General features: G+C 43.3%; 1 protein-coding gene across 1 annotated transcript in view; it reads left to right on the plus strand.

Annotated features, from left to right (window-relative positions):
- Nucleotides 1-14,048: 14,048 nt before the first annotated feature.
- The window catches only part of grin3a (glutamate ionotropic receptor NMDA type subunit 3A), a 219,151-nt gene continuing 208,692 nt past the window's right edge, over nt 14,049-24,507 (plus strand). Inside the window, exon 1 of the mRNA XM_003216628.4 lies at nt 14,049-15,231. Within this exon, the coding sequence (XP_003216676.2) occupies nt 14,611-15,231 (621 nt within the window). The 5' untranslated portion in view covers nt 14,049-14,610. The remainder of the gene's footprint in view (nt 15,232-24,507) is intronic.

Here is a 24,507-nt window from a genome sequence, read left to right on the forward strand (position 1 = left end):
GCTTGCCATAATCTGGACAAGAGGACAAGTCAGGAGCTTTCACCTCCTGGATTTTTGACCATCTTCAAAGAATTCAAGCCTCATTTTAAAAGCAAAAACTGGAACTTGCCTATGAACACTTCCCCAGACCTGAAAATGGTCTCATTGTTGTATTCAAGAGAGCAATCAATGCTGAAACATCTTATTTACTCTTAATAAATGGGAGAACTTGGGAAATTGATGAGTGTATTTGTCTATACTTGATTAGCTTTCCCATACATGACAACTTCAGTTAAGAGTAGGCTGATAGAGTTCATGTCTGTATCTCTCCTTTGCATATAGAACCTTTTTCTCGACACCCATGACTTCACAGTGCTTTTTCTTTTGAGTGTCCCATAAAACAACATTAAGGACATATTTTGTCCTACCCAGAGGTGTTTCCTTCAATCCAGGAGATATTCCCCAAATTAGGAATAGGTTAAGGAGCAATGCAAAAAGAGTGATTTCCAGATGAGCAAAGCAAAGAAGAAGACCTTCCAGCACAGATAGCTCCCACGGAAGCAAAAAAAAAATCCAAAGGATTTGAGCAATTTCCACAAGGGTAATAGTTTGTTGAGTTTCTACTGCTATCTTTCTACTGCTTTCTATTTTCTTAATAAAGAAACAATTGTTTTTACTGGGTTGCTGTGAGTTTTTCAGGCTGTATGGCCATGTTCCGGAAACATTTTTTCCTGACATTTCAGCTGCATCTGTTTTTGCTTTCCTAGACTCTTCATTTGAGAATCCATTTTTGAATTAAAGTTCTGCTATTACTTTGGCTTATAAGATCATGTAGAGAATCTCTGGGATAGCTTTTCCACCAAGCCAGTAAACTCGAGCATTAATCTTAGCAATGACACCATATCCCTGCTAATATAAGAGGCCTTTAGTTTTGCTTCCATATGCACAGATTCCATCACATTATTTGACACCTCCGTTTTACAGTCCTGCAAACTGGGGAATGAGTTCCCTATGGGGCAATCCTTCCTCCTTTGTTTGGAAAGGTTTAGGAAGGCAAGAACTATTGTTCTTCAGACAGGACCCCAAAAGCAAGATATTTCAATCCCTTACAACTCAGGAATACACAATAAGGATAATGTAGGCTAGCCCTGTACTATCTATTCTTGAAAGATGCAGATCCAAGCTGTTTAAAGATCTCAAAATAAAGATAGTGTATGATAATATCAAGTCCCTCCATATCTGCAAATTTGCATTGCAAACAACAATAGGATTTTGGGGGCAAAGTATTGTTTAATTCTTCTTATTTTCATTGGTCTTTTTAAACTAACAGAACAATTAGCAATATTCTTAAACATGAAAACTACAAGAAAAAAATGAATCATACAATTTGATGGGATCCCAAGATCCATCTAGTTCTACCACCCGGAAGTCCAAAAACACAGAACTAAAGCATCCCTAAGAGGTGTACACCCAACCTCGATTTAAAAAACCCCAATGACCACCTCTCTAGGGGATATATTCCACTGTTGAATAGATCTAGCCAAGACATTTATTGGAACATCCTTTCTTATAATTTGAATACTTTTGTTCAGATCTTATCCTGTGAAGCAACCAAAAATAAGCGCATTCCATTCTCCATTACATCCCTTTAGATATTTCAAGATGGCTATAAAATCACTTCTCCATGTTCTCTTCTCAAGGCTAAAAACAAAATCACAGAGTCTTTGAATGGACTACAAAAGCAAGTTATTTCAATCCTCTACAACTCAGGAATACACAATAAGAATAATGTGGTCTCACCCTATGCTATCTATTCTCGAAAGATGCACATCCAAGCAGTTTAAAGATCTCAAAATAAAGACAGTCCACTATCTTCTGAAGCAGTTTATTCCACTGTCAAACAGTTTTTAAAGTAAAGAGGTTCTTTCTTTAAAAAAATGATTAGAATCTCTTTTCTTGTTATTTAAATCATTTGGTTCATATACTGCTTTCTGGAACACCAAAAGACAAGATGGCTCTATCTTCAAGGTGGCATTCCATCATATATTTAAATGTGGTTATTATGTCACCTCTGATTCTTTTCCAAACCAAACACAGGCAGCTCTTTGACTTGTTCCTCATAAAACTTAGTTTCTTCTCCTGGGCATTTTGGTTGCTGTTCTCTGGATACATGCCAGCTTGTCAATATTCTTTTTGAACCGTGGTGCCCAGAACTGGGAAAAATATGAAGCCTTTTCCAATTATACAAATTGGACCCATAAAAGCCATATAGATGTGCACAGTTCAAAGGCTTATTAACAAGCAACAGGTATAAGAAAGAAAGAAAAATCAATGCTCCATAAGCATAAATCAGTGTTCACTGAGGATTGATTGCTATTGCTTTTTTTGCCTGCTGGTAAACATAGCATCAGGGTTAAAAGAAGTGATGGTAATTGCAAGAGAAATGCATTTGGGAATGTAAAAGTGATTGGCAACATGTTTTGACCATACAGCTTTTAAAAGTTACAGATACCAACTAATTCTTACGGATTTCCAAATCCAGCAGTGCCACTTTAACTTTTGTTTTGCTTTGGTTTTGGTGGTACACTCAGTTTCCCTGGGCAAAAGGAAGTGTGTTCACAAGGAAAGGGGAGGCAGATGGAGTTGCAGTGACCAAACTGTGAGGATGGAGGAGATTATTCACTCTGCAATAGAGTTGTGCATGAATTGAATACCGTTTCCTTCGGCACCACCGGCAGCTCCGGCACCTTTGGGAGCACAAAACAGGAAGCCCACTCCAAATACAAAAAATCAGTTCGACAAGATAGCAAGTAGGAGCTGATCCTGGCTTCTCACCTGCTCTCGTGAGAGTGTGTGTGTGTGTGTGGCATGCAGGCCCAGAAAGCCCACGTCTGCCTGCAGCCAAGCTCCTCCTCTGTAGTAAACTTGCCTCCTTGCCTTCAAAAGTGTGTGTTGGGTTCAGGGCCAGAAAGCAAGCGCACCTGCCTGCAGCTGACCACTTCCTCTAGAGTAAAATGAGAACTTGCCTCCTTGTCTTAGAAAGAGAGTGCATGCGTGTGTGGCGTCGTGCAGGCCCAGAAAGTGCACGCGCCTGCCTGCAGCTGAGTGCCTCTCCTCTAGAGTAGAAACAGGTAGGAAGTCTACTTAAAGCACACACCTGCCTTCAGCTAAGACCTTCTCCTCTAGAGTAAAACAGCTTCAATGCCTAAAATGATGGGAAGCCTGGGGAGCCCCCCATAATGGGCGGATAGAAAAGGACCCTAGCCCTAACCCTAACTCTTTCGGCACCCTAGAGCAAAAATGGATATCTACTCTTCCAATTTCAGGAGGTTTCCAAAAAACGCATCAGGCTCACACTGAAAGCTGGGACACAAAACGGGTCAAGGTTTATCCCGAAAGCACAACCCTACTCTGCAACCCTCTTTATATTTGGATCCTCAGCCTTTCCTTAGAATAAATCTCTCAATGAGTACTGCATGGTACAACCCAGCTCTGACTTAGCTGAGGGAATAGCAATGGGACTATGCAGGTTTAGTTGAAATGTAAAAACAAACAGAGAAATCCATCTGACTAAATATAAAGGAGTATGCTGTGAACAAGGAAAATTGAAATATCCAAAATATGTTAAATTTAACTTGCTATTTAAAGACCTAATTTAGAGCATTACGACCTACTGAGAGAAGCAATATCAGACACTAATATAGTTTCACCTGTTGCATTTAATAATAATGTAATGTTTGTGCTATTGTATTGATTTGCTATCTTTGCACTAATATAATGGTCTAACTCAACTACGTATTGTAAAATTTGGTAAGATATGTTACAATACACATATTGATTATTAACAGTAATTACATTCTTTATAGTGTGTTCAATTATCACTATTTTGGATATTGTACCTTTTCTTCTTCACACCATAGTACTGTGTGTATAGATTTTTCCTGTCTGAGAGACTTTACCTCCACTGTTTGCATTTTAAATATAAGAGACTTGGACATCTACAGATATTTATATTTGTACAGGATCCTAGAACAAATACCTTGTGGATACCGTAGTGATGTCAGTGGTGACAATGATGGTGATTTTTTGCTATTTATAAATTGTTAGCCATGCTGTGAGAAAGTTTCTAAAAGGTGTGCTATAAATTCAAAATGGAAGCAAGCAAGTAAGATAATTGGGAGGTGCCCTCCTAGGGGGAAAAACAAAACAAAATGGAGACAAAACCTTAATATGGTTCTGGAAATCTATTTTTAATAACGAGATGTCAGAATAAAATAATCATTGCACTTCAGTAAATCAATATTAAATAAAGCAGTGTAATGTATTTGATGTAACACAATTTACTTGGGACAATGAAAATGCCCTCTTATATATACCTTAGGCTTCATAGAAACACAGGTTTCCAGAGACAGAGCTAAATCCGGGCTTAGCACAGCAAGCTAAACCACTGTGATGCACCTAGCAGGTTGAAAGCAGAAATGCGAGTAGATAAATAGGTACCACCTTTAGTGGGGAGGTAATAAAGGTGCCCTTAAGGACATCGATCGAAGCAAAATGGAAGATGGAGCATCAGCATCCCCCCCCCCCCCATGGCTGGAGTTGAGCACAGCCTCCAAGATGCTGGAAATAATATGGGAAAAACTGTCTTTACCTCTTCTGTATTGTCTGTCCTGTTAATTGTACAAACAGCATTAATGTTTGCCATATATGTGTTCTGTAAGATACTCTGAGTCCCCTTTTGGGTGAGAAGGGTGAGGTATAAATACTGTCAATAAACAAACTCAGAGTGGCTTACAAAAGGCATATATGGCAAACATTCAATGCTGATTATACAATTAATAAGAACAGACAACACAAACAGAGGTAAAAGCAGTTTTTCCCACCTTACTTCCATCTTGGAGGCTGCACTCAACTCTGGCCACGGGGGAGGGGAGGGGTGCTGTCACTCAATCTTTCATGCCGAGGAGCTTTCCTCTCAATGGATATCCTTAAGGATGCCTTTATTACCTCCCCGCTAAAAGCGGTACCTATTTACCTACTTATATTTCTGTTTTCGACCTGCTAGGTGGGCAGGTGAGCTGGAGCTAACGGTGAGTGCTCACCCCGACCTGGGCTTGAACTGCCAACCTTTTGATCGGTAAGATGTTTTTGCAGTACAGCTGTTTAGCTCACTGTGCTAAGCTTTCACTCATTCAAGGTTGGCAAGCTCATTCCTTCCCCTTTCAGTTGGATTTCTTTGTTCTGGTTCAACTTACTCTCACTCACTCCCCACACATGCTCAAATACACTCCCTAGACAGAGTCCCTCCATTTCCCATAAACTTACACCAAATGTTGCCCCTCTTCATCTTCTCTTGTTCAACATCTCCCTGTTTTCTTTAAAGAACAGATATGGTGGGGGACTATTTCACTCTCCATCTTCTTACCCCCTCCCCTCCATACACCCAACTAAAATGACTCCTGCAATGCCCATTGTATTAAAAATGCAATGTGTGGTTTCCTAATGGTAGCTTCCATGTGAAATTGGGAGAGGGGGAGAGAGAATGGGAGGAAGAAATGGCAGACCAGGGGAACATAGCATCTTTTCTCCATGAGACATCTAGAGGAGAAAATAATAATGAGGAATCTCTCAAACAGCTGTGAGAATCCATGACACATGTTCCTCTCCTAACAGGTACTCCAAGGACCACCACTTTCAGTTGCACTGATCTGAGTAGGACACAGGATTACTGTTGTTGTTGTTGTTGTTGTTGTTGTTGTTGTTGTTGTTGTTGTTGTGCCAGGAGCGACTTGAGAAACTTACTTATTTACCTAGGCGATCCCTCATAGGCCGAGGATGATAGTCCTCCCATTCTAGTGTCTTGGGGGTTTGTCCATAGGTGGCTGAAGAGACCTATTTTTGATCCGCAAGTTCTCTTGCAGTGAGGACATCGGTTTCCAGGTGGAAGATGGTCCCGGTCAGGTTTGGCTTGATGTGCCTTCCTCTTGGCCCGTTTCTCCCTTAAGCCCTCCATTCGTGCCTCTTCAAACTCCGCAGCACTGCTGGTCACAGCTGACCTCCAGTTAGTGCACTCAAGGGCCAGAGCTTCCCAGTTCTCATTGTCTATGCCACAGTTTTTAAGGTTGGCTTTAAGCCCATCTTTAAATCTTTTTTCCTGTCCACCAACTTTCTGTTTTCCATTCTTGAGTTGGGAGTATAGTAACTGCTTTGGGAGACAGTGATCGGGCATTCGGACAACGTGGCCAGTCCAGCAGAGTTGATGGCGTAGGAGCATTGCTTCATTGCTGGTGGTCTTTGCTTCTTCCAGCACGCTGACATTTGTCCGCCTGTCTTCCCAAGAGATTTGTAGGATTTTTCGAAGGCAACGCTGATGGAATTGCTCCAGGAATTGAGTGTGACGTCTGTAGACCGTCCATGTTTCCCAGGCTTATAGCAGGGTTGGGAGGACAATGGCTTTATAAACGAGCACCTTGGTATCTATAGATGTCTCGATCATCAAACACTCTCTGCTTCATTCGGAAAAATGCTGCACTCACAGAGCTCAGGCAGTGTTGTATTTCAGTGTCAATGTTGACTTTTGTGGAGAGGTGGCTGCCAAGGTAGCGGAAATGGTCAACATTTTCTAATGTTTCTAATGTTACACCATTAATCTGTATTTCTGGCCTTGCAGATGAATTGGCTGGAGCCTGTTAGAAGAGCACTTTGGTTTTCTCAGTGTCCAGTGAGAGGCTGAGCTTCTTGTATGCTTCTGCAAAAGTGTTTAGAGTGGCTTGTAGGTCTTCTTCTGAGTGCAGCCATCTGCAAGGACGTTGCCCAGGGGACACCTGAATGTATGATGTTTTTACCATCCTGTGGGAGCTAGAGCTGACAAGGGGATCTCACCCATTCTCCCCAGATTTTAACTGCCGACCTTTCGGTCAGCAGTCCTGCCAGCACAAGGGTTTAGCCCATTGTGCCACCGGTGGCTAGGACACAATATAAAGGCTTAGAAGTCATTATCTCTCTCTCTTTCTTTTTCTTCTCTCTCTCAATTAATCTCCATATTCCCCTCCAAGCATGTTGATGTGCCTTCTCCCACAAACACTATCTGCTATGAATTAGCCATGTGTGACCTTTTCAGTACTAGAAATAGTATTGGATGCTCTGTGTGTTCTTCTCAAACCCTTTTCCTTTTGTCCACCAATTTACTATCAATGAGAACTATAATAAGGAACTACAATAACACTCTGCATGTTCATAGCCAAAATGGGGATTTGAATGCTGGCCTCTTTCCCAACTTTAAGCAGAAATTCAATACCCCATCCTCTACGCCACAGTGATTGCCATTTGTATCTTCCTTCCTTTAATTGGCAGACAACCTAGAAGGAATGCAGGAGTGAAATAAATATTGCTGGTAACCTTTGAATGTACAGTACTGAATTTATCTATTGGTTTGTTTAACTAACCATACACTTTAAATTTCTGGATCTTTTCCAGCTCTCCCATGGGCTGGCCAAGCTCCACTGCTGCTGTTGTTTTTCCTACCGCTGCCAGAACAACTGTAGTCCCCAAGTGTCATCAGCAACAAGATGGTGAGGGAGGAAGCAGACACTAAAATAAGATGAATACATGTTTCTGTGTATGCACACATGTGTGATCTCAGGATGCAGAAGGGAGAGGTGGTATGGATTCTTGATTTTTTATATATATATTAGCTGCAATATTGTGATATAGGACAAAATCTATGGGGTGACACCATGGGTTACTGAACTATATGACACCACTCGTTTGGACTAAAATTTTGTTCACTGTCCAATTGAAATAGAAGCCACCAGCCACTACTTGAGAAATAATACACACTTGGATTTTCCACATCCAGAATCCTTGGTGAGGTGCACTAAACTTGTGACTTGAATTTATTATTGTCTTCCGCTACTGTGCTATATTATTTCCATAGCATTTACCATTCTTTATTTAGCGCAGGAGTAAAAAAAAAATTGTTTACCTACATCTTGCCTCATGGCTGAGAATTGGCCATACTAGCTGGAGCTGATGGAAATTGAATCCTAACAACATCTGGATGACAATTTATGATGACCATAAGATGAACCCATCATGAGGTTTTCTTGGCAGGATTTGTTCAGAGGAGCTTCCACTGAATCTGAAATAATGTAATTTGCCCAAGATCACCCTGTGAATTTTCATGGCTAAGCAGGGATTCAAACTCAGTGTCACAGTCTAACAGTGAAATCACTACACGATGCTGACTTTCTTACAGTTTATAGAGAGTATTTAAAATGTTCAACTAAAGAGCTCTCGTGCATTACCAAACTACAGGCATAAGGATTCCAATGGATACACTTAAAGTGGAATCATAGTGTTCTAATTATGTGGTGTGAAACTACTCTGCTATCTGGATTGCTGTGAGTTTTCCATGCTGTGTGGCCATGTTCCAGAAGCATTCTCTCCTGACGTTTCACCCACATCTATGGCAGGCATCCTCAGAGGTGGTGAGGTCTGTTGGAAACTAGGCAAGTGGGATTTATATATCTGTGGAAAGTCCAGGGTGGGAAAAAGAACTCTTGTCTGTTTGAGGCAAGTGTGAATGTTGCAATTGGTCAACTTGATTAACATTTAATGGCCTTGTAGAGTCAAAGCCTGCTTGCTTCTTGCCTGGGGGAATCCTTTGTTGGGAGGTGTTAGCTGGCCCTGATTGTTTCATGTCTGGAATTCCCCTGTTTTCAGAGTGTTGTTTTTTATTCACTATCCTGATTTTAGAGTTTTTTTATACTGGTAACCAGCTTTTGTTTGTTTTCATGATTTCCTCCTTTCTGTTGAAATTGTCCACATGCTTGTGGATTTCAATTGCTTTTCTGTGCAACCTGACATGGTGGTTGTTAGAGTGATCGAGCATTTCTGCATTTTCAAATGTATGCTGTGTCCAGATTGGTTTATCAAGTGCTTTGCTATGGCTGACTTCTCTGGTTAAATTGGTTTGCAGTGCTTTTCATGTTCCTTGATTTGTGTTTGGGCACTGCATTTGGTGGTCCCTATGTAGATTTGTCCACATCTACACCATGGTATATGATATACAGCTGCTATCCTTTTCCTTGCAACAATAATGTGACACAAAATGATGGCATTCTCATTTTCCACAGTGGTTATTTTTCTATATTATGGATATGAAGAGCTAACCTTCATACACCAAGCTAACTTTAGTTCAGAGGATGGAATTGTTACTTATTTGAACTATAAGAATCTCTCTGCTACCACATTGTATAAATCCTGCATTGTGTCATCTACTAAAAGAACTGTTTCCAGCATATAAAGGGGGACAATTCCCCTTTGCCATTCAGTTACTGCAAGCCCTCAAAATCTATTCCAGAAGGTTGGAAAGTCCCCCGGAGACGATACTGATGGACACAAAGGAGTCATCCAGAGAGGTGGAAGGAAAATTTCTACTCCTATTTCATTCGATTCTGCTCCATATTACTTTCAGTGACCACTGGGAACAAGTAAACTTTATTCAATATATATCTGTAACATTATAGTTGAACTGCATTGTACTGGGAATATTTTTTAATTTGTTATTTCTTTTATTTGTGCTGTTATTACTATAATTGCATTCCATGATATAAAAATATTTTAATTTGATTTTTTAAAAATTGTTATGCCCGCTCAGAATTGGTTTGTTTAAGACAGCTATTTAAAGCATATGGTAGGCTATACACTGCAGTGGCTAAATGAATATCTTTGTGGATCTGAGTTGGTTTTTGTGCTTGGGGATCAAATATTTTTATGCTGGTGTATAAAATGCAAAATATAGAACAGAACTGAGCACAAGAAAAATTAAAGCAGCTCAAAAAATGACAGGAAAACAATTACAACAGCTGTGGAGGAAGAATGCGAGTTGTATAGAAACTAACAAATCCGGTCAATATATCAATAACCTTGTAACTCGCAAATGCTTACATAAGTATCTGTACACATAATGCCAACTTAATATACACCTTTAGAAAAAATCCAAAGAATAGCTTATTCCTATCAGTTTCTATTAATATCCAAGAATCTCAAAAAAGAAAAATAGCTTGCAGCTTTACCTGTTGATATAAATGTGTCCATCCTGTCATATATTCAAGGATCTTTGGGTTGCCTATAATAAGATCAGTTCTAACAATTTAAAATTATACATTTAATGCCATGTGAATCATCTGACACTTTGCCTCCAGACTGAAGTCTTGATCTCAACGAAAATCCCACATGACCAGCTCTCGGATCAATATTCAAATGCACATGGCAGTTCCTAATATGAACATAGAAGCTTCCTTGACCCTTCAGCTATATCCACACCGTTCAGTGAGAAAAAGGAGAAAGCAATGATGTGAGTTAAAAGGGATGTTTGGTGCGGACAGATGGCATTAGTTTTGCATATCAAGTCTCCAAAGATAACCAGCTCTTCACCATACCTCCAACCAGTGGAAGATTCCATGTCAGTAGAGCAGTTATAGAGTAGATTTATAAGGAGCTATCCAGGGTTCTGAACCAGTGTCCAATCTCCGCTTTCTGAGTAAGGTCTTGGAGTGTGTGGTGGCCTCCAGGGATTTCTGAATGATATGGATTATCTAGATCCATTTCAATCTAGTTTCATGCCTGGCTATGGAACAGAGACGGCTTTGGTCACCTTTGTGGATGACCTACTCAGAGAGCTAGACAGGGTGAACATGTCCTGTTGGTTCTCCTGGATTTCTCAGCGGCTTTCAATACCATTGGTATCCTTCTGGGCCATCTCACTGGGCAGGGACTGGGAGACACTGGAGGGCCGTACCCAGAAAGTGGTGCTGAGGGACTCTCAGCCCCACACTCTCAGCCCCAGAAAACCCCGAGTTAGGGTCAACTTTGGCTCACCAGATCCAAATAACTCTTTTCAAATGACTTGATTTCCTTCCTATCAGCTTCCTTCGCTGTTTGAACCCCTGGCTGTCAACTTGTGGAGTTCTTCAGAGTTCAGTGCTCTCTCCCATGCTATTTAACATATACATGAAGCTTCTGGGAGAGGTAATCTGGAGTTTTGGAGTTTGGTGCCACCTATATGCGGATGACTCAACTATACTACTATCCACCAAAAGCCAAGGAAGTTGTCCTGACCTTAAACCAGTGTCTGTCATCAGTAATGGACTGGATGAGGGCAAACAAATTGAAACTAATCCAAACAAGACAGAGGTACTCCTGGTCAGTCGTAAGGCAGATCCAGCCTGGGCTGGATTGGATTACACTCCCCTTGAAGACAAAGGTTCGCAGTTTGGGAGTTCTCCTAGACTCGGTGCTGAACCTGGAAGCCCAAATATCGGTGGTAACCAAGAGGGCCTTTGCACAATTAAAACATGTGCGCCAACGGTGCCCATTTCTTGAGAAGCCAGATCTGGCCACAGTGGTACACGCCTTAGTTACATCCTGTCTGGATTACTGTAATGCGTTCTATGTAGAGCTGCCTCTGAAAAGTGGTTGGAAACACCAGCTGGCCCAAAGAGCTGCAGCCAGGTTGCCCACTGGGGTTGGCTACAAGGAGCGGACAACCCCCCTGTTGCAGCAACTCTTCTGGCTGCCGGTAGGGTTCAGCACCAAGGACGTCTTCTTTAAATTTCAAGCTAAAACCAAGAGAATATGCAACACCTGGCTGATGTAGAAGCTAGTACAAGCTATGACTGCTGCCTCCATGATAAAAGGATCTCTGTGTTCTGTCCCATTATTAATTTCTGTCCCATGACTTGCTCCAAATCTGTCAGAGCCTTAGAAAAACTTGAGTCCTCTAACCTTGTAGAACTCTTCCCTAGTAAGTAGGATTTCCCTGCAAATGAGTCATTTTGAAATATATTTGGTATGTGTGTGTGCTTTTTCAATTTAGTAAGTATGGAGAGGTTTTTCATCAGGATCATAGTGCATAGGAAGGGAAGGTTTAACCCCTTTCCTCTCTAGCTGTTACCCCAATAACATTTCCCCTTCCCTCTGCTGCTTTTCAGACTTCCATTGTCACCATTGAAAATATATTTTCTCCCCAATGAAGCTAGTAACACTAGAGGATACAGTTTAACCATATTTCTCTTCACCCCTGATCATTGGCATGCTGGCTGGGGCTGATGGCTCTGGAGTCCCTTGGCTGGCCATGTGGCCATTTGCCTTTGTCCCCTGCTTTTTTTTCTATCGCTGACAGGCATGGACAAACTTCAGCCCTCCAGGTGTTTTGAACTTCAACTCCCACAATTCCTAATAGCCTGCTGGCTTTTAGGAATTGTGGGAGTTGATATTCAAAACATCTGGAGGGCCGAAGTTTGCCCATGCCTGATCTATGAGGATGCACATTTTACCTCTCTCTTTAGACAAAATTTAACTGCGTGGACTTTTTACCCTTTTACTTCTTTAGAAGATGAGATTTATCAAGCTAGATGGCTCCAAGACCTTTTCTATCAAGGATGTATTTCTTTTACTTCAATAAATATTTTGAACCTAAAGTTCTGACTCTGCAGTCCTAAGGTAAAGGTAAAGCTTTTGCCCTGACATTAAGTCTAATTATGCCCGACTCTGGAGGTTGGTGTTCATTTCCATTTCTAAGCTGAAGAGCCAGCGTTGTCCCTAGACACGTCCAAGATCTTGTGGCCGGCATTGTTGTGGTTTGTAAAGACATGATTATGGATGGGTTAACTGGAAAAGTATGTGTAAGAAGCTGATTAGTTGAGCCTGCAAACAGCTAGGAATCTAATTGGTCAATCTCTCTGCCATAGTACTGGGGAACTGATTTGAGCAGGTTTTTACCTCAGAGTGAGTGTGTGCATGCTGACTGGAAACAGCCAGGAGAGAAGATGCCGGCTCTCAGAGGCCCTGTTATTTCTAAGGCACTGAAGCAATTCTATGGACTTTAAAAGTACTATTTATTCCTACTGTTCTCTGTAAGCAATCAGAGAGACTATTGTAAATATTATTGCTCTGTTTACCTCTCGAAGTCAGTAAAGTTCCTGTTAATTGTTCTACAAAGCTGAGTGGCACATCATTCCCCTGCAGGGTGACTTTGGTTCACAGGTGGACATAAGAGCTTCAATTTAACATAATCTACAGACCTTAACAGGGGCCCCTGGTGGCACAGTGTGTTAAAGTGCTGAGCTTCTGAATTTGCGGACCGAAAGGTGCCAGGTTCAAATCCCAGGAGCGGAATGAGTGCCCGCTGTTAGTCCCAGCTCCTGCCAACCTAGCAGTTCGAAAACATGCAAATGTGAGTAGATCAATAGGTACCACTCCGGCGGGAAGGTAACGGCGCTCCATGCAGTCATGCCGGCCACATGACCTGGAGATGTCTATGGACAACGCCGGCTCTTCAGCTTAGAAATGGAGATGAGCACCAACCCCCATGAGTCAATCACAACTGGACTTAACGTCAGGGGAAACCTTTACCTTTACCTTACAGTGCTTAACAGGCATGACTGCATGGAGTGCCGTTACCTTCCCGCCGGAGCGATACCTATAGTTCTAGTCACATTTGCATGTTTTTGAACTGCTAGGTTGGCAGAAGCTAGGGCTAACAGCGGGAGCTCACCTCACTCCCTGAATTCCAACTGTGGATCCACTGCACCACTGGGGGCTCTGCAATTCTAAACCATCCTAAAGAATGGAAGCTTATCCTAGCTCATTACACAGAAGTTTCTGCTGGTTATGAAGTTTATTTCTGGCACTCTGCTATATTTATGGTGGAATCTCCCCAGCTTAGAGTTATTTTGAGTCTAGCAGTTCAGACTCCCCAACACTACTCCCTCTGGCTGCAAGACAGCTCTTTGCTTGAACGCTTATCGATTTTATTATACATTTAATGTGAGATTCTATACATATTTCCTCGAGACACACAAAATAACACACGCTGTTGGATCCCAGTGGCCCCAGATTAGCAGGAGATAACGGGGGTTGTAGTCTAGGAGGGATAAAAAGTGTCTTCCAGGAAGCATTTGGTGGGCCAAAGAGGTGGGCACTGGGCAGGTCTCCTCCACCTCCGCGGAGGCGTGGGATGAGTAAGACCTCCGTCTGGCGTCGCCTCGCCTCTTCAGAAGAAGAGAAGACACAGGCAGGCGCTTGCGGGAGCCCAAGTCCCGCAGAGGAGGGTGGACTACAACTCCCAGCGTCCCACCGGAGGAGACTGTGTACCTTCTTGGGCCAGTCGGTGGGTGTTTAGCGCAGCCAAGCGACCGAGCGGAGCAGCCAAGAGGAGGAGGAAGAAGAGGAGGAGGAGCCGCGTCGAGAGAGAGAGAGACAGAGTGAGGGAGACAGAGAGAGAGCAGCGCTAGCCGGCGAACTTTGGGCGAAGGAAAGGGAGAAGTGGCTGGGAGGAAATGAGGCAGCTTTGTCCGCCGGGGCCTCTCCTCTTGCTTCCCTCCCCTTCCTCGCAGGCGGGACTCTCCTCCTCCCCACCGGGCTGGCTTTGAATGGCTCTCTGGGCTGCTGCCTGGCTGAGCTCCTCGGGGGCGGCCCGTCGGGGCTCTCGGTCGAAGCGGTGGCTCTGGCGTCGGGGCTGATGCGGTCCCTTGGAGGAGGCGGAGGGGGCTGAGAGGGCTTCCCGGGCCCGTCGCCTCCTCCTCCTTCCCCTCCCTCCCTCCCAATCCCTCTCCCTCTCCCGGGATGTGGAGGCTGAGCCTGTGGTGGCTGCTGAGCCGGGTGGCGCTGCCCCTCCTGCCACCCTGCGCCTTGGTCCTGGCCCGGGTGCCCGCCTCGTCCTGCCACCCGCAGCCCTGCCAGATCCTCAAGCGGATCGGACACACCGTCAGGCTCGGGGCGGCCCACCTCCAGCCCTGGCTGCCGGACGACGAGGAGGGCCCGGAGCGAGCGCCCGGCGCGGGCAGCCTCCGGAGCCGGGGATCCGCCGACCGCGATGGCACGCCCTTCCTGCCCCGGGAGGCGCTGCTCCTGGCGGCGGAGCGGCTGAACGGCCTCAAGAACCTGCTGCCTTACAACCTGTCGCTGGAGGTGGTCATGGCCATCGAGGCCGGGCTGGGAGACCTGCCGCTCTTCCCCTTCTCCTCGCCCGGCGCCGCCCAGCCCTCCTCGCCCGGCGGCGGCAGCAGCAACGACCCGGCCTCCTTCCTCCAGAGCGTCTGCCACACCGTGGTGGTCCAGGGGGTCTCGGCCCTGCTCGCCTTCCCACGCAGCCGCCGGGAGATGCTGGAGGTGGATTTCCTCGCCGGCGCCCTCCGCCTCCCCGCCCTCAGCATCGTCCGCGAGGAGTTCCCCACCAAGAGCCAGGTCAGGACTGGAAAAGAGACCGGGAGCGTGGGATGTTTGGGCAAACTCCTGGCGTGGGATAGTTGGGTTTTGTAGAAGTTGTCCGGAACATGGCTTGAGATATCGAAGAAGCGTGGCTCACTTTCAGGGCTGTAGCCTGGGGGTAGGAGGGGAAGAGATTTAGTGGTTCAACTGAAATGTTCAAGTTTAAAAAAAAAACTAATTTAATTATTAATTTTAACTGATTAACCAAATCCCCATGAGTGTCCACTGAAGTTTATCTGTCTTGAGTGCAGGCCTATAGCCGGGGGGGGGGGGGGGGTGTTAGGGGTTCACCCCCCCCCCCGAAATTTTTCAGGTTAAAAAAATAAACCTGTTTTACTCATGAATTTTAACTGGTTAACCAAATCCTCATGCTAAATCTATGAGACGCAAAAAAATTAAGAGTCCCTCCAGGCACTATCTCAAGCAGATATTGAGAGGTCTGAACCCTGGGGGCGGATGGGTCAGGGGTTCAACCCCCCCCCCCCGAAATTTTCAAAACCCTTCCCAAAACATTTTCTGGCTACGGCCCTGCTTGAGTGTCCACTCAAGTTTATCGAAGGAGCCTGATTTCTCAATTATGTTGCGTTATGGAACTACTGTACTCTTTATGATTTGCTAAAAAAAAGTTTCTCTCTCTCACACACACACCCGAATTTTTTTTCTGGCTATGGCCCTGCTCACTGTTTAGAATAGTGGTTCTCAACCTGTGGGTCCCCAGGTGTCTTGGCCTTCAACTCCCAGAAATCCTAACAGCTGGTAAACTGTCTTGGATTTCTGGGAGTTGTAGAACAAAACACCCACAGGTTGAGAACCACTGGTTCAGAAGCTGCCGGGGAAAAGGAAAGCGAGGGAAACGGGCAGAGATGAGGAGTGGGGGCCAGAAGATTTGGGGTGTGGCTTTTGTAGACGTTACATATGAAGGGGAAGGCTAGCAGAAGGGCTAAAGGGGTGGGATATTGGAGTAGAAATGTTGTCGAAGGCTTTCATGAGGGAGCTCATCCGCGCTCTCCCTGGGTGGGATTCGAACCTGGCAGCTTTCAGGTCAGCAACCCAACCTTCAAGTCACAAGGCTTTACCCCTCTACGCCACCGGGGGCCTCAATGAATGCCTACAACTGTGTTTTGAGAACATAGCCATACAGCACAGAAAACTCACAGCAACCCTCACAGCGTTAGAGAGATCTACCCCCTCCCCTTCCCGAGCCGGAATTTGTCGAGAAGATGCTTTATTTAGAAAGACTCCTGGGATGGGAAATTGGGCTCAGATTTTGGTGATGGTTTGGAGGGGGGTATTAGCTTGCTTTTCTGAAAATTGCCCTGAAAATGGAAGTGGGGTAAGATCGAGAGATGGAAGGACTCCTGGTATGGCATACTGGATAGCTGGCTTTTGTAGAAGTTGCCTGGATTGAGAGGGGAGCATCTGGGGAGAGGGCGAGAGTTCTAGCATTGGATATTGGAGTGAGGTGTGTGTAGTACCTCCCTTTTGGGGAAAATGACCTGGACAGGAAAGAGGGGGAGATCGAGAGACTTCTGGGGGGGGGGGGATATTGTGGAAGGATGGCTTGCTGCTTTAGAAGAAAGGAGGAGGACAGTACGGACTGAATGGGTGGGAGGGCGAGGATCTGGTGGTAGGATATTGTGGGGCAGGATAGCTGCCAGGGAAAGATCTCAATAGAGGGTGCGGGGATCTGGGGAGGTGGGAAGAGCATGCTCGATTCTGTAGGAGTTGCTCATGCAGGGGAAGGGAGGAGGAGACGTCCTGGAGGTGCCTTGGATCTGGGAAGACTCCTTATGGGATCTGGGATAGCTCGATATGGCAAAAGGTAGAGTGGGGTGGGGAGGGAGAGGAAGAGACCACGCTATACATATTGAGAAAAGGGCGGAGGAGCTCGGGAAGAAAGCAAGGGAAAGGGCAGCTTAGCGGTCTCAGTTAGAAGAAATCAGCACCAAGGACAGCGCTATTGGGAGCCTCCGTCTCTCCCTCGGCGCATCCGCGGTGCTGAATCTCACAACTCGGTTCTTGTCTCTCCCTTGATCGAACTTTGCTCCTATCTAGACAAATCTACTCAGACATCCAAGGCGAGCAGTTTGTCCCTGACTAACGGTACAGAATAAAGGGACAGGATAGTTCAGGAAAGGCTCTTTTGAGCCTGAGATAAAGAAGCTTGCTACCGAAGTTTTAGTAGAGTTGTGTTGTTGAAGGCTTTCATGACTGGAATCACTGGGTTGTTACGAGCCCCAGGTGGCGTAGTGGACTAAAGCCTCCTGACTTGAAGGTTGGGTTGCTGGCCTGAAAGCTGCCAGGTTTGAATCCCACCCAGGGAGAGCGTGGATGAGCTCCCTCTATCAGCTCCAGCTCCATGCGGAGACATGAGAGAAGCCACCCACAAGGATGATAAAAACATCAAAACATTCGGGCGTCCCCTGGGCAACGTCCTTGCAGACAGCCAATTCTCTCACTCCAGAAGCGACTCAAGTTGCTCTTGACATGAAAAAAAACTGGGTTGCTGCAAGTTTTCCGGCTGTGTGGGCATGTTCCAGAATCATTCCCTTCTGACATTTCTCCCACATCTATGGCAGGCACCCTCAGAGGTGTGAAGTCTTCTGGAAACTAGGCAAGTTTATATATCTGTGGAATGTTCAGGCTGGGAGAAAGAACTCTTGTCTGTATGAGGCAAGTATGAATGTTGCAATTGGCCACCTTGATTAGCATTGAATAGCCTATCAGCTTCAAAGTTTGGCTGCTTACAGCCTAGGAAATCCTTTGTTGGGAGGTGTTAGCTGGCCCTGGCCATACGGAGCACCCAAATACGAATCAAGAAACATGAAAGGCACTGCAGATTAATTCAACCAAAGAAGTCAGCCATAGCAGAGCACTTGATGAACCAATCTAGACACAGTATGTTATGTGAGAACACAGAAATGCTGAACTACTCTAACCACCACCCCGTCATAATACACAGAGAAGCCATTGACATCCACAAGCATGGGGACAATTCCAACAGAAAGGAGAAAACCATGAAAATGAACAAATTATGGCTACTAGTATTTAAAAATTCTAAAATCATGACAGTAAATAAAGAACAACACTCAAAAACAGGGGAATTCCAGACAGGAAACAATAACAGTCAGGTTCAGCTAACACCTCCCAACAAAGGATTCCCTCAGGCAGGAAGCAGCCAGGCTTTGAATCTGCAAGGCCATTAAATGCTAATCAAGGGAATCAGTTGCAATATTCACACTTGCATCAAAAAGACAAGAGTTCTTTCTCCCAACATGGACTTTCCACAGATATATAAACCCCACTTGCCTAGTTTCCAACAGACCTCACAACCTCTGAGGATGCTTGCCATAGGTGCCAGTGAAATGTCAGGAGAGAATGCTTCTGGAATATGGCCATACAGCCCAGAAATCTCACAACAACCCAGTGATTCTGGCCATGAAAGCCTCCGAGAGCACAAATCTACAACTAGTTAAAGAGCATTGTATCAAAGATACAGAGAGGGATCGGTAGGTAGAGACTTTTCCAGCCACTTTCTAGTGATGTCTTAAGAAAATCTTGGTGGCTAGCCACCAAATATGAATAAGCCAAGACCCACAGGAGAGTGGGATTGTTTTAACTTTGCTGTGGATGCTTCTACTTGACTCTTGTGCAATTCTAAAGGTCTGAGAAATAGGTATCTGACACTGTATTCTTGGCCCTGTTCCCTATTCCATGTTTGCCAAATGATTAAAGATTACCATGAAGGAAAATCAGTGTTGGTCTGCCTCACCATATGTAAAATCATGTATTTGAACACTGCAGATGTGCATTTATTTATTTACCACATTTGTACTCTGCCCTTCTCAACCCCGAGGGGGACTCAGAGGGACTTCACACATCAACAACAATTAAATGCCTTAAAAATAACATACAGTTGATACACATTTACGCTAAAAACCAAAGGATTAAAAACATCTAAAAACAATTACATCAGTTATTAAAATCACACAATCCAAGGCCCTAATAAATTCCCATGTTGTTGGGTAAAAGACACATGCAAGTAGGTGGAGCAAGTACTAGAGCCCCTTCACTATTGTTTTGTTGTTTTATCTTGGTTTTATTTTTGCTAATCACAGCATTATGGAGTTGGAAAAGGCCACATGGGCCTTTTAGTCCAACCCTCTGCCATGCAGGAAAAGCACAGTCAAAGCACTCCTGACAGGTGGCCATGCAGCCTCTGTTTAAAAGCTTCCAAAGAAGGAGCTTACACCACTCTCCGGGGCAAAGAGTTCCACTGCTGAACAGCTCTTTCGGTCAGGAAGGTCTTCCTAATGTTCAGGTGGAATTTCCTTTCCTATAATATGAACCCATTACTCTCAGTCCTGGTTTCCAGGACAGCAAATAAAATGAGCCTTCTCCCTCTTCTTTATGACATCTCTTCACATATTTATACATGGCTATCTGACTCCTCTCAGCCTTCTCTTCGTCAACTTTTTAAGATGATCCTCATATGGATTCATGGTCTCCAGACGTTTGATCATTTATTAATCCTTCTCTGGACACATTTCAGCTTGCCAATATCTCTCTTAAATTATGGTGCTCAGAACTGGTCACAGTATTCCAGGTGATGTGTAACCAAAGCCAAATAGAGAGCCATCATGATTTCCCTCCATCTAGATCAGTGGTTCTCAAACTGTGGGTCTCCAGGTGTTTTAGCCTACAACTCAGAAATCCCAGCCAGTTTACCAGCTGTTGGGATTTCTGGGAGTTGAAGGCCAAACACCTGTGGACCCACAGGCTGAGAACCACTGATCTAGACACTAGACTCCTTTTGATGCAGCCTAAAATCCCATTGGCTTAATATTAATAGAACAATCATGGATAATTCTACAGTACATTTCAACACTCAAGGTACTGAACACTTCTCATAGAGCTTTAAGCAATATCCATATATCCTCTAGAACAGTGGTTCTCAACTTGTAGGTTCCCATATGTTTTGGCCTTCAACTACCAGAAATCCTAACAGCTGGTAAACTGGCTGGGATTTCTGGGAGTTATAGGCCAAAACAACTGGGGACCCACAGGTTGAGAACCACTGATCTAGAAGAAGAATAAATCTTGTTTCTTCGCTTTGCATTGAGGATCTTGGATTGGGTGAGGAAACAAGCTAAAGATCAGTGATTCAATCTATATGACTTGACCACATGGAAGTGTAGTGAGAGTTAACTCCTCATTGTAGTTTTTGAAAACTTTTAGATTATTCTTCATTTAGCTGAATCTGGCAGAGGTTTTTCTTAAGGATATTTCTTTCCACATGTCAAATGTGAATATACAGAAATTAATGTTGAAATCTTTCCTTGGAATAAATTTCCTTTTAATTGGTGAGATGTACTTCTGATATAAACTGCATAAATTTTGGTTGTACTTTGTTGACTCCAAGATATACTGAAGGGAACAAGGAACATTATAACACCAAAGATATGAACATTAAAGAGCAAGCTCCCAATGAATCCTTACAATTGTGTTTTGAGACACCTGTGGACTTTCATGTATACTTATTTTATAGAAGCATAGCATCTGAAGTGACTACAAAGGCTATGTAATCCAACACCCTGCCAATATAGAAAATCCCCTATTCCAGCTTTATTGACAGGTGGATATGCAGCCTCCAATTTGAAACATCTAATAAAAGAAAATCTACCATCTTAGGAGTCAGCTCACTTTACTTAGACCACCTTCTATGGTTATTTCCAATTCCTGGTCAGAATCTAATTTATTGTTCTTTGAACCTACTCATTCAGAGCCTATTCTCTAGATCAACAGAAAGAACATTTTCTATATGAAATATATATATCAAATATATGAAATCTGCCATCCTATCAGTTCTAAACTGTTTCTTCACCAAGCTTAAACATAGCCATTGTTTTCTAAATTCCTTATATGACTTGTTCTCTGGGTATGTCATCAACCAGTTCTAAACATGCTCCAGGTGGTCAATATTTTTCTATAGTTGTGGTACCCATAACAAGTAGTCCAATGAAACTTTAGAGTTACAGAATTACTATTTATGATGTGGACATTGGTTGGTACAATATAGAACAGTAATTCTCAACCTGTGGGTCCCCAGATGGTTTGGCCTACAACTCCCAGAAATCCCAGTCAGTTTACCAGCTGTTAGGATTTCTGGGAATTGAAGGCCAAAACATCTGGGGATCCACAGGTTGAGAACCACTAGTCTAGAATTTCATTCGCCTTCTTCAGTTCCGGCATCCCACTGCCGGCTCAAGTTTACTTTACTGATATTTATGTTGCTAAGTTTTGCCCAGTTCTTCATGCAAAATCATCTTTAATCCCTGCCTGTATTTTAAAATATTAACTACCATTCCCTGTTTGATATGATCTACAAGTCTGACCTCATCTTCTCCTTCAGCCAAGTTGTTTATAAGGATGTAACTCCAATGACATCCTACAGAGACCAAGACTGGTAATGTTTATGTTTGAACTTCAGTTCCCCAAATCTCCTAGCCAAAAATCTTCTAGACAAAAACCTGCAGCACCCCTTATCACTGTTCTCCAGACTGATTGTTATCATTTCCTTTTCTGATTTTGAAATACTTTGCAACCTTCACAATTTTACCTTTATCTAAAACATCACAGATTTTCAAGCCTTGCAAGAGATGTGAATGTAATCTGGCAGATTAATCACTCTTGACAATCCTGTGAAATGTGGATGGGAAACATCTTGCCTGTGGACCTTATCTGGCAAAGACCTTTTGCCCTCCACAAACTCCATTATTTGGATGCTAACATGAAATGAAGCCACACAGTTTTCTCCTATCACTATCCAGTGATTCACCTATTTGCTTCACCACACAGCCTAATCTCCATTATCATCACTAATCACAGACCAGAAACAGTAACATAGAGACTCTAAGTAGATTATACATTCAGTTACTGCTTGCAGAAGATAACTGAGTCCTGACTTTATGCAAGTGATGGCTGAGAAAGGTTTGGTTCTCCTTCCCTCTTCCTCATGCTGGGTCTTTGGTCAAAGCATGAGCTGGAAAACTGCTTTAGCCTAGGGCCCATCTTCAAGCCTGAGGGGGTCATGAAGGTCAATGGGTTCTTCCACTTGTTCTCCCAAAGATTCACCATATCTGAAATGCATCTTGTGAGCCACCAAGCTAAATGCAGCTCATGACTCAAGTATTGTGATCTCCTCATTCTTTGACCCTCAGTTCTCTTGTTGGTAGTTCCCTGATGATAATATGTATATGGTTGGTGGAAAGCAATCAACTTGTTGGGTTGCAAGTGATTAAGATTTTGTACAAGTTTGAGTTCCATCAATTTTGAACTGAATCAAATGATCATCACAAGTGTCTATGTTGGTTTTGGTGAAATGAAATAGAAGAAATTATTTGAGTAAGAACGGATGGAGGAAAAGGGGAGCTTTGCCTCTAGATCAGTTGTTCTCAACCTGGAATTCCCAGATGTTTTTGGCCTACAACTCCTAGAACTCCCAGCCAGTTTACCAGCTGTCAGGATTTCTGGGAGTTGAAGGCCAAACACATCTGGGGACCCCAGGTTGAGAACACTGCTCTAGATCATACTGCCTTATGTCCCAGACATGGAAAGACTTCCCTTGTAAAGTAACCCTCCCAAACCTATAAAGCCTTTAGAATTGTCTTCCACTGATTATGACGGCAAGGGATGATGGGAGGTGAAATCCAAAACAATATGGAGTGCACCAGTTGGTAAGACTATTCCAGAATCTGTATTAGTTCCCTGGAGACCTCTTTTTTTACTTCTACTTTTAGAACTATACAAGGAACCCCAAATTTGATTTACAGGCTAATTCACAGATTTCAATTTGGCCATGAATTGGACCTGATCCGTCCAGATTCACATTTGAATCTGAATGGAAATTTGAATTTTAGTATCTCCAACCTGTTTTCATTGGAAACAAAAGCAATATTATCTTTGGGAGGTTTCTTTTAACACACCAACATGAAACAGAAAGACACAGTAGCTTAATCCTGCCAAATTTTAGGCATTGGGTTCAAGCAATTGAGTTGATTCAGCTCTCTTAAACTCTCAAAGGAAAACTTAAAAATCTACTAACTTTTCTCATTATTTGACTTAATCTGTCCCAGTGGTAGAAAGATGGTACACTGAGATCTCATGATAGATCCTTTGCAGTAGGTCACCAAAGATGGATTTCTCACTTAAGACATAATTGATGTCGTAAAGACCCTACTAAATATACTCCCAAACCTTGTGGTCAAAGAATCCTGTCCTTATTTGAGCAAAAGACATATTACATTTCAATCTTAACCTATAGTGCTCTCATTTTCCATATGTTTATGCTATGCTTAATATAATGAGGTCATAGTGCTCACTGTGCTGCTTTTAAGCTGCAGTTAGAAGCAGCATTTTTAATAGATGGATGGATAGATCTAGATAGATCATTCATCAGTAAACTTGCATGTGGAATGCCAGTCTTCTAAAAGGCATTACTAAGCTACTTTCAAGGAAGTTTTACATTATGGGAGTAGCTTAGTGGGAGGAAGGATATAAACAGTTCCCTAATGTACTACAAGCAAGGATGATACAACCTTCTTTTTAACAGTGAATAAGAACATCACTCTTGCTTCTTTAAGAGCAACATGTATTATTACAGTATGATTAGAAGTAGGAAGAAACCTGAGTCATGTGGGAATTGAGCTGTGCCATGATGTCAGCTGTTTGTATGAAATATTTATAGATTAAACTAACTGTAGTCTTGAGCTCTCTGTTTGACTTGGTTATGGTTTGCCTCAATTGTTTGGAACATCCTTTGCACAAGTCTTCTTCAATCCTGCCCACTCAGTTGAGTTGTACAACAGCTCTTATTATTCTAAACCCTAGCAGCTGAGGATGTGGATCTTGTAGTCTGAATCATCAAAGGCACTGAATTCGGGAAGGGTGATGAATTAATTGGGAAAGGTGAGGTTTCCACTAACAGCTATATCACTCAACCTATTTATTTGTTTAGTTATTTATTCCAATGTTAAAGTTAGATGCTACTTTTAAAGCATCAGGTTATCAATATAGCTTTATATAACTGGTTGGTGAGTCAGAGAGAAAGTGGCAGGCTCAAAGTATGGTGTTTTGTGGCTCAGCAGGAACTAATCAACACCTAATTCACTACATCACACTCTCTCTTTGTTCTTGCTATATAACATTGATATTGTTGTTGTATGCCCTCAAGTCATTTCTGACATATGATGG

This window comes from Anolis carolinensis, chromosome 2 (genome assembly GCF_035594765.1).
Source record: "Anolis carolinensis isolate JA03-04 chromosome 2, rAnoCar3.1.pri, whole genome shotgun sequence".
Lineage (NCBI taxonomy): Eukaryota > Metazoa > Chordata > Lepidosauria > Squamata > Dactyloidae > Anolis > Anolis carolinensis.